We start from the raw sequence: 10,996 nt of genomic DNA, 5'->3' as shown, positions 1-10,996 counted from the left end.
CAGGAACCTGCAGGTGAGAGGGGCCGCATCACCTTTAGAAGTGGGATGTCAGGTCCCCGACCCTTGCCCCTGGCTCCAGGCCTCCCAATCCCACCCGCCCACCAGACCCACTGGACATCCAGTTTGCCATCCTACTCCTGTCGTGCCCTCCCTACCCAACCCCCAGGCCCACCAGATGTCCAACTCCCCTTATACAAATGTTGGCCCTTGGACTCAGCCCAATTCATTCTTCCTGGTGTCTAGGTAGCCCTTGTCCAGAGACAAGCACTTTTGTGCTCTGACAGGAAGACAGATCAGCCTCCCATGACCCCCTCTCTTCTCCCACTGCAGACATGGGTTCCCTGCGGAGCTGGTGGATGCTTTGGGCCGGAGCAACCCTCCTGTGGGGTAAGTTAGACCAAAATCCCATCTATGTCCTGGTTCCAGACTGAAGAACTCTGCCTGCCTGGGTCAGCACCCTCCACTGGAGCCACCTCTGCAAACCCATCTCCCAATGTGACCTCAGGCTAGCTGAGATTGGGAGAGAGGCCCGTTAAGTCGGGCAGAGAAATGTGGTGGAATTCACCTATCTTCTGTCAGTTCTGGAGGGAAACAGGTAAAAACTTTAGTCCCCAAATTCAAGTAGGTAAGAACCGCTTTCTTGATTTTCTGCAGCTCAAGTTTTGACTTAGAGCCTCATTCTGTTGAGGTGATGGAAAATTTCACTAACATCATTTGGGGGTGGGGGGGTGGGGGCTTGGTGCCTCATTCTCTAAGGCTTTGTCCAGGACTAGAGTCTTACATAAAGCCAAAGTCTGGGGGGACGGATGGGACATCTGGGCCCTCTAGTTACCAGTCAACGTCTATTTAGGTTACTCTAGTTACATTCACCCCCCCTGATACCCTGACCCTGCGGGACACTGGGGTGTTCTTCACAGATCCCCTTATTCAGCAGACAGTCCCTCTATAACCCCCCACAACTCTCTCCAAGACCCCATAGAGTGATATATCTCTTCCTCTCCCCATCTCTCAGCTCTGGAGGATCTCTTCCTTGATGGAGGTGTTGAAAAGTGCCCACTCCTCTCTATTGCTAGGAGACATTTTGTCCATACTCTTGTAATCCCCTGTTACCCTTCACACACAGGCTTCATCCTGTGAAGACAGAAATCACAAACTGCACCTGAGGTTGGGCCCCACACTGCAATATTTGTTTCATTTATTTGTTTGGCTACACCGGGTCTTAGTTGCAGCAAGTGGGATCTTTACTTGCAGCACTTGAACTTTTAGTTCCAGCATATGGAATCTAGGTCCCTGATCAGGGATTGAACCCAGGCTCCGTGAACTGGAAGCTCAGAGTCTTAGACACCAGGGACATCCCCATACTGCTTACTTAAAACAATTTTGGATTGGAGATTTCACACGGAAATTCAACTCTCCAGTGTCTCTTGAAAAATGGTAAGATCTGATAATTTTAAGGGAGAACCTATAAGACATTATAATCACAACAGATTAAAGCCAGTAGCAATGTGTATGGCGAATGAATGCTCTAGCCCACAGCCTGCCCCTTCTGTCTCACACATTTATGTCTCTTGTTCGGCCCCATCAGCATTTGAGCCTGAGAGCCCTGTCTGAAGTGTTCAGGCTTCTGGAAGGCAAAAGCCAGAAAGGTTGGTAGGTGACCGCTGCGTGACTAGGGGGAAAGGAGAGAGAAGAGAGAAAACAGAAGCTCGTGTTAGTATTCCAACCTGTGAGCCAGGCACAGGGCAGGAGACTGCTTCTCTGACAGGGGTAGGGGGGATTGGATAAAGCAAGACCCACGACTGCATTTTCTCACCCCAGGGTTGACCCAGGAGGCCTCAGTGGACCCCCAGAACAGCGGGGGTGAGGAATTCCTCACGGCCTTCCTGCAGAACTATAATCTCGGGTACAGCAAGGCCTATCTCTGCCTCCTCCTCTCCAGTCTGTCGGACAGCCTCACCTCAGTCTCCATCCTCAGCCGGGCAGATGGCACCGCACAGAATGTCACTGTCAGGCCAGGGCAGTCAGTCTTGGTCAACATCAGCGCCAAGGCTGAGATGGTCGGCAGCAACACCTTCCAGCATGCGGTGGTGGTCCGCTCTGACCGCGCCATCTCGGTGCAGGCGGTAAACGCTAAGCCCCACACGGCGGATGTGACACTGCTGAGGCCTGTCCGCGCCCTGGGCACTGAATACTTTGTGTTCACGCCCTCCAGCCCTTCGTCCAAGAACCTCAAGGAGTTTGCTGTGGTGGCGGGTGCAGCCGGGGCCTCTGTCAGTATACAGCTGAAGGGGTCGGTGACATTCAAGGACAAGCCCTACTCAGCGGGCCATGTCCTGAATGTGAGCCTGGACCCCTACCAGGTGGCCCAGGTACAGGGCACGGCTAACCTCTCGGGGTCAAAGGTCACTGCCAGCAGCCCCGTGGCTGTCCTCTCCGGTCACAGCTGTGCCCAGAAAAGCTCGAACTGCAACCATGTGGTAGAGCAGCTGCTCCCCACGTCTGCCTGGGGCACCCGGTACGTGGTGCCGCCTCTGTCCTCCCGCAGCCAGCGCGATGCGGTCTACGTCATGGCCAGCCAGCCCACAGAGCTGACCTACCGCCTGGGGCGCACCGCTGGCTCCCGGGGGCTCCAGGCGGGCGACGTGGCCAAGTTTGAGATCCAGCAGTACCGGCCACTCTACCTGTCCGCAAACGTGGGCATCCAAGTCCTGGTGTTTGGTGCGGGTGCCACCAAAGATGGAAAGACCTATGACCCCCACCTGGTCCTGATCCCAGACGTGGCGGCCTACTGCCCTGCCTACGTGGTGAGGAGCGTGCCAGGCTCTAAGGGTGTGGCCCTGGTGGTGGCACCGACCAAGGCTGCTGACGAGCTGACCATGGATGGGCAGAGGCTAGGGGCCAAACTCCCCTGGGCCGCTGTGCCGGGCAGTGAGTTCTCCTATGCTGAATTGGACTTTGGCACAACTGACAGTGTCCATGTGGTCGAGGCCACTACCAGCTTTGCGCTGCTCACCTTTGGGCTAGACCAGGACGTGAGCTTCGGGACAGCAGCTGCCTGTGGCCGGAGTGAGTGACAAAAAATGACCTCTGACCCCGTCCAGATGGTAACCCCTTTGCCGACTCTCTTGCCTTTCCCCCTCTCCCATCCTCTCTGTGCTCATCTGTGGTTTCTGGGTCAGCTGGGCTGCCTCCCACTTACCTGAATCCTCCCTGCCATCCTTCCTTTCCTTAAGCCTTCCCAGGCCCTCCCTGTCCTTTTCCCCCCACCCTACCACAGAAGCAATTCTCTAAATGTTTAGCAACTGGCACGACCCAGGGTCCCAACCAGTCTGCAGAGATACCAGACACAGCTCTGCAGCAGGGTCCTAGAAGCCCCCAGGGTGTCTGGCATCAGCCCTTTGTCTATTGCTTTTGTGGAGGGAGGGGGGTCTGGTGATAGGGAAAGAGTCCTGGGGAGAGCCAGGGTGCCAAGAGGAAGGGATCTTTATGGGGCAGGATCAGGTCAGCAGTTTCTTACCAATCAGCTTGGAAATATTTTGTTACTCTAGCAACTGATAGACAACTATGTGTGTGTTCAGTCACTCGGTCATGTCTGACTCTTTGCAACCCCATGGACTGTGACCTGCCAGTCTCCCATCCATGGGATTTTCCAGACAAGAATACTGGAGTGGGTTGCCATTTCCTCCTCCTCCAGGGGATCTTCCTGACCCAGGGACTGAACCCTTGTCTCCTGCATCTCTTGCATTGGCAGATGGATTCTTCACCACTGAGCCTCTCTAGGAAGCTCCAACTATACCAGTTACTAACTCCCTCCCTCACACACACACCTCATATATGAATGCCAAACTCAGGAGGTCTAAAAGTATTAATATAATAATGATGGATACTGTGGGGGGAGTATTTCTCAAAATACCAGGGAGCACTCTAGGGCCTTGTATGTGTTAACAGAGTTCATTTCTAGGACCCAGCCCCGTGTGTGCTTTGGGGCCCAGCCTGTTGAGGAGTTGCCACCAGGCAGTGCAGCGTTTGAGGGCATGGATGCTGAAGCCAGACTTCCCAGGTTCAGATCCCACCTCTGCCTGTGTGACCTGGGGCTTGTGACTTCACCTCTGTGGACCTGTTTCCACATCTGCAAAATGGGAAGAATGCTGCACCCCTCATGGGACTGTGAAGTGACAGTGCAATAAGTTAATGTTTGTGGAGCCTTTGGGGGGTTATCGGACAGTGAGCAGGGCTACATAAGGGTGAACCGTTATTATGAGCAGACAGAAGGCATGAGCTTTTGAAGACCAGGGGGAAGGGGAGGAAGAGCTGTTTCTTCCTGTGTGGGCCCCCATCCCGAAGCAAGGATCCTAGACACGAGTTCCCAGCACTCCTGTCCACCCTCCAGGGCATGGAAGCCACTCAACTGCAAAGGGCCACTTTGAGCTTGACTAGTAATGGGGAAAAGATAGGTGAATGTTTACAACAGATAATAACCTCATTAACACCTGGGATCAGTTCCAAACCCTAACTTATGTTTTAGCTTATTTAAACCTGGCCACTCTCCCCTCCCCAGCTGTCCCTGTGAAGAAGGTATTACTATGCCCCCATGTCACAAGTGAGGAAACTGAGGCACAGAGAATTTTAAATTACTTCCTAGCGTCACACAGCTAATTAGTTTTGCCAAGATTCGAACTCTGCCATTTCCATTCTGTTGAACAGTCTCTGTTTTCCATTTTCTATCTTTGTTTTATTTTTATTTTTTGGCCACACCGAACAGCAAGTGGGACTTTAGTTCCCCAACCAGGGATCAAACCTGAGCCCCCTGCCTTGGAAGGATGGAGTCTTAACCACTGGACCACCAGGAAAGTCCCCACTTTGTATCTTTAAAAAAGGATCCCTTAGCCTTTTACCCTGAGTGGGAAGGTTGAGGAGAGGGGGGAAACGAGAAAAAGCAAAAATGAAGGCCTTTCCATGATTGTTCCTGCCCGAGGTTCTTCATTACCTTCCAGTTCCTCGGGGCTGAGCCATATTAAACTGGGGAACCACCAAACCTAGGAACAATCAAGCCTGAGCTGCTCTCTCCCTGTGAGATTCCAGACTTCAGTCTCCCAACTTCTCAAATGGGCGGCTGGAGTCAACCACTCAAACTCTCCAGGGCGGGAGAGCTCCAGGATTCCCACTGGGGTGGACACTCCTGATTCTTTCTCTGTGGCCATCCCCCTTCCCTCCCCAGCCCAGCGGACGCTGGAGAAGACCCCCTGTGAAGGCAAGCAGTGCGCTGCCAGGCAGCTCTGCAAGGTGGTAAATGGGCAGGCCAGGTGCATGGCCTCCGTGGCTACCTGCCGTGCCCAGGGTGACCCCCATTACACCACCTTCGACGGCCGCTACTACGACATGATGGGCACATGCTTGTACTCACTGGTGGAGCTGAACAGTGAGGACACCAGCCTGCCTGCCTTCAGCGTCGACGCCAAGAATGAGCACCGAGGCAGCCGCCGTGTCTCTTACGTGGGCTTGGTGAACGTGCGTGCCTACAGCCACGTGGTGTCACTGGCCCGCGGGGAAGTTGGCTTCGCCCGGGTAAGGATCCAGAGGAGGCATCAGAGTTTAATACCCAGGAGCCGCCTGCCAGTCAGATGGAGGAGGCAATGTCTGGGTGTCAGACCCCAGACCCAAGCTCTTTGCCATGGGGTGGAGGGTGCAGAGAAGTGGGCCAAGGGCGTGGGGGCTGGGGCAGGGGGATTTGAAAATCAGTGGCAGAACCTTAAACTCCTTTCGTTCAGCAATTCGATTTCTAAAAATTTTAAGAATGCTCAGAGATATGGTTAGAAAAACAGGTTTATGCCAATGTGTTTATATTATTATATCAAGAAGGCAGTGAGGGTGGGGGAGAGAAAGAAGACAAATATCCAAACAATAGGAATTTCTTAAGTGACCAAACACTATAATTTTAGTGAGTACCTACTATGTACGGAGAAGGCAATGGCAACCCACTCCAGTACTCTTGCCTGGAAAATTGCATGGGCAGAGGAGCCTGGTGTGGGCTGCAGTCCATGGGGTCGTGAAGAGTTGGACATGACTGAGCAACTTCACTATGTGCTGGGTTTGTTTCTTCCCACTTTCTATTGTATCAATGCATTTAATGCTAACAGTAATCTGTGGAGATAGGCACTATTAACACTTTTTGATGAGGAGACTGAGATCCAGAGCAATGAATGACTACTCAAGGGCTCGGGCTAGTAAGAGGTGGAGCTGGGAACACCAGCAGGGTGGCTCCCAAGCCTCCATCTTAACCTCTAGGCTATTCTGCCTCTGATAAATGGGTCGCTACTCAGCCAATACAAATAGCAGCAATCTAATAATAGGAAAATAAGTGAGTAGTGATTTTTTTCCTACTATATTGCTATGAACATGCTTAAACATCCAGAAAGATTGAAATCGTTATACAGTGAACACTCATTTGCCAGTTGCCTAGATTCGAAACATTTTACTCTTCTTAGTTCATCACATATCTACCATCTGCCTATTCCTCTGTCCACTCAACAGTCCCTTTTTTTTAGTCACTTAATTTTTAAGTTATTTTTAATTGAAGGATAATTGCTTTACAATGTTGTGTTGATTTCTGCTGTACAACATGGTAACTCAGTCAAAACTATATGTCTATGCATATGTACATGGACATTTACACATATAACCCCTCCCTCTCGAGCCTCTCGCCACTGCCCCCACAATCCCACCCCTCTAGGTCATCGCAGGGCACCAGGCTGGGCTCCCTGCGCTATGCAGCAGCTTCTCACTAGCTATCTGCTTGACCCCTGGTAGTGTATATATGTCAATGTCGCTTTCTCAATTGATCCCATCCTCTCCTTCCCCCACTGTGCCCACATGTCTGTTCTCTATGTCTGTTATCTCCATTCCTTCACTGCAATTAGGTTCATCAGTACTGTTTCTCCAGATTCCATATATATGCTTTAATATATTATATTTGTTTTTCTTGACTTACTTCACTCTGTATAACAGGCTCCAGGTTCATCCACCTCTCTACAACTGACTCAAATTTGTTCTTTTGCATTTGAAAGTAAGTTCTAGACATCAACACACTTCATCCCTAGAGATTTCAATATGTATACCATTAACTAGAATATAATATTTTTACATTTTTGTTTACTTTTGAGATAAAATTTAAACATAATGAAATCCGCGCATCTTAAGTGGACAGTTCACTGAGTTTTGATAAACGTGCAAATCTAAGCTCTGTCAAGGTATAGAATGTTTTCATCCTTCTGAAAAAAATCCCTCATGTCCCTTCTCAAACAATGGCCAACCCACCCATAGAGGCAATCGTAGTTCTAACTTTTCTCCACCAGCGGTTACTTCTGCTGGTTCTAGAACTTCGTAGTAACGGAATCAGCCAGTGCAAGAAGCCTTTTGTGGAAGGCTTCTTAAAACTCAGCGTAATAGTTTCAAGGTTCTTCCCTGTTGCTGCAATTAATTTTTTAGTAGATAAAGCATTCACAGCTCAAAACAAGAAGTCACGTTGCGAAAGGTCCTGCTTTTACCCCCATCTCCACCTGCTTTCCCCGGCTCCCCACAGGTAATGACTTTTACTGATTTCTTGAGTGTTCCTCTAGGGTTTCTTTATGCCAATACAAGTAAATATAGACATACATTCTAACTTCTCCCTTTTGTTAGCAAACAGTACTGTACGTGGGCTCTGTTCTGCACTTGACGTTTTGCCCTGAACAGTGCATTCTGGAGCTGTTTCCTTATCAGTGGGGAGGGAGCCTCCTCTTTCTATAGCTGCACAGCCTGCCACTAGCTGAATGCATCGTGGTTCCTTTAGCTCAGGCCCCTGTGATTGGATGCTGTGTTCATGATGGCGAGCCGTATTGCCCTGAATATTCCTTTTTTTAAGTTATAGTTTTTAATGGAGATCTCTTTTATAAAATTTATTTATTTGACTGAGAGGCATGTGGGGTCTTAGTTCCCCAGTCAGGGATCAAACCTGCACCCTCTGCATTAGAAGTATGGACTTTTAACCACTGGACAGCCAGGAAGTCCCCATGAATATTCTTGTACTTCTCTCATCTTGTGAGTGTGCAGGTGGATCTGTGAGATCAATAAGCGTGTGGATTAAAGCAGATGTTTTTGAGGTCTAGATAGGTTGAACCCAAACTCAGGGGGACCTCAGATTCCTTGAACTTATGTCCAGGATCTTGCATGTGCTGTGTAGTTTTTCAGAGAGATGAACTATTACTTTGTCAGATCCTTACAGAGGTCAGTGACTTAGCAAAGGTTTAGAGTTACAGGTAGAATGATGCTAGGATGCCCACAAGACTATTTTAGAGACAATTGGGGTTCATGAAATGGTGACTTCAGCATGGGCTCATTATTTTTTAAAAATGTATTTAAAGGTAGAAAAAGAAACTTGCATGATGCATAAATACATGTGTGTGTGTGTCTGTAGCAATATAGGTGGTTTTCTCTTTTCTCATTTTTGATCATGTGTATTTTGTAAGTCTTCTGTACTGAACAAATACTACTTGTGTCATGTAAAAATGAAGAAGACCCCTGGTCTTAGGCAAGAGATGGATTTGGACAGTGGTCCCTGGACTGAGAGCCTGTGAATATGGGCTGTCTCAATCACTGCTTGACATAGACTTGGACACATGGGAAGACTCAGGGAGGCATTGCTGACTGAATGAATGATGTCTTACCTTTGACCTTGCTCATGCTGTCCTCTCTGTTACTCCTTTCTTTACACTCCATCTACTTGGCTAAGACAAGACTGTGTGAAGAAAGAATCAGAAAGAGATGCTCAGAGGAAAATGGTCCTGGGGACAGAGAGAATACACTGCTTATCTCCCAGCTGGACTCTCTGTCTCCACTAAGGACATTTGCAAAGAAACATCTCTCTCCCTCCTGGTTTTTGTGGCTCTCTCTCTCCCTGGTCCTTTACAGCTCAGTTCAGTGTCCCTTCCTCCAGGAAGCCTCTCCTGACCTGAAAATTTAGGTCTGGTCCTTTCTCTAGGCTCCTGCAGCCTCTGATTCCTCCATCGTCCCAGCCCTGATCACTCTGATCTGTCACTACCTAGTGATGGGTCTGTCTCCCCCAGTGAAGTGGGATCTGGTCATCAATGTATCTCCAGGGTTCTCCCAGGCCAGGGTCAAGTCCAGAGTCAGTGCCCAGTGAATGTTTATTTAATACAGCAGTGCCTGATTCACTTACTGAGCGCCTGCTATTCTGCTAGGTACTGTTCTAGTATCTGGAGATGAAGCAGTGATTGAAAGAGACCAAAACCCCTGTCCCATGGAGCTGACAGTCTAGTCAAATTAGAGACAATAAACATCAGATTAGCGCTTCTCTGGTGGCTCAGTGGTAGAAAACTCACCTGCAAAGGCAGGAGATGTGAGTTCGATCCCTGGGTTGGGAAGATCCCCTGGAGGAGGAAATGGCAACCCACTCCAGTATTCTTGCCTGGGAAATCCCGTGGACAGAGGAGTCTGGTAGGCTACAGTCCGTGGGGTTGCAATGAGTTAGTTGGACATGACTTAGTAAGTAAGCAGCAATAAGCATCAGATAGTTGTTGCAGATGACATTTTAGAAAGTTAGACACTAGAGGGAAAAAATAGAGCAGAGAAAGGGAAGAGGAACCAGTGAGGAGTTGCCATATAAAATGGGGTGGTCAGGGATGGCCTCCCTGAGATAGTGACATCTGAGCAAAGTCTTTGTAAGAGGCAAGGGAGTGAGCCATGTGTATTTCTAGGAAAAGAATGTTTTGGGCCAAGGAAAAGGCAGGAACAAAGATCCTGAAGCTTGATGGGTGGCACTAACAGGAGGGAGGAATCCCCACATGGCTAGAAGAGGGACACGCGTGGGAGGAGATGAGGGACTGAAGGCCAGACCACACGGGGACCTGACCCTCCTCTCCTCGTTCCCTCTGCAGATCGACAACCAGCGCTCACGCCTGCCTGCCTCCCTGAATGGGGGGCGCCTGCGAGTGTACCAGAGCGGGACACGGGCTGTGGTGGAGCTAGATTTCGGACTGGTGGTCAGCTACGACTGGGATGCCCAGCTGGCACTCAGCCTGCCCGTGCGCTTCCAGGGCCAGGTGTTCGGACTGTGTGGCAACTATAATGGTGACCCCACTGATGACTTCCTTACACCTAACTTGGAGCAGGCTCCCAATGCCGTGGAGTTTGCCAGCAGCTGGAAGCTGGATGACGGGGACTACCTCTGTGAGGATGGCTGCCAGGAAAACTGTCCTGCCTGCACCCCAGACCAGACTCAGCAGTACGAGGGCAGTCGTTTCTGTGGCACGCTGACCCAGCTCAACGGCCCCTTCGCTGTCTGTCACGAGGCCCTGGACCCCCAGCCCTTCCTGAAGGAATGTGTGTATGACCTGTGTGTGGTCAACGGGGACCGAGCCACCCTGTGCCGTGGCCTCAGTGCTTATGCCCAGGCCTGTCTGGAGCTTGGCATCTCTGTCGGGAACTGGAGGTTGTCAGCCAACTGCCGTGAGTGATACCCTGGTGGGGGCTGGGAGCAGGTGGTAGGAGGCAGGGGTGCCCCCTGCATCTGAGCATTGACTGTGGTTCAGCCTGGAGCTGGACGATGCCAGGGACACAGCAATGGCCAAGATGGCCAGGCTCTGCCCACAGTGAGCCTGAAGTTGAAGCAGATGTATCACTAGACAGTGATGGTCCAGAGTGGTCAGGGCTGGGATGAGGGAAGTTCAGAGGGGCTATGTGAGACCAGAGAAGCTTCCTGACTCAGCCTGTGGGGTGAAGGAGGATCTGCTAGATAAAGGGATGCCCAGTCTGAAGCCTGTAGAAGGAATCAGAACTAGATGGAAAAGCGGGGGGCAAGAAATGAACTATAAGCTGAGAGAAGGACATGTGCAAACGCTTGGCATGAGGTGTCCCAAAGCAGACATGTGAATATCACTTCACTTATAACCCTTCCATGACCCCCCAGCATCTTCTGGGTAAAGTCCAAGCTCCATAGCCA

The 10,996-nt window shown here is 50.4% G+C and overlaps 1 protein-coding gene across 1 annotated transcript in view; it reads left to right on the top strand.

Moving 5' to 3' along the window:
• Positions 1 to 332: 332 nt before the first annotated feature.
• The window catches only part of FCGBP (Fc gamma binding protein), a 43,457-nt gene continuing 32,793 nt past the window's right edge, over positions 333 to 10,996 (top strand). The window contains exons 1-3 of the mRNA XM_065920591.1: positions 333 to 387; positions 5,219 to 5,565; positions 9,933 to 10,503. Coding sequence (XP_065776663.1) covers positions 333 to 387; positions 5,219 to 5,565; positions 9,933 to 10,503 — 973 coding nt within the window. The remainder of the gene's footprint in view (positions 388 to 5,218; positions 5,566 to 9,932; positions 10,504 to 10,996) is intronic.

This window comes from Muntiacus reevesi, chromosome 2 (genome assembly GCF_963930625.1).
Source record: "Muntiacus reevesi chromosome 2, mMunRee1.1, whole genome shotgun sequence".
Classification (NCBI taxonomy): domain Eukaryota; kingdom Metazoa; phylum Chordata; class Mammalia; order Artiodactyla; family Cervidae; genus Muntiacus; species Muntiacus reevesi.
Note: the sequence above shows the minus strand (reverse complement) of the source record. Positions and strands in the feature narration are given on the sequence as shown.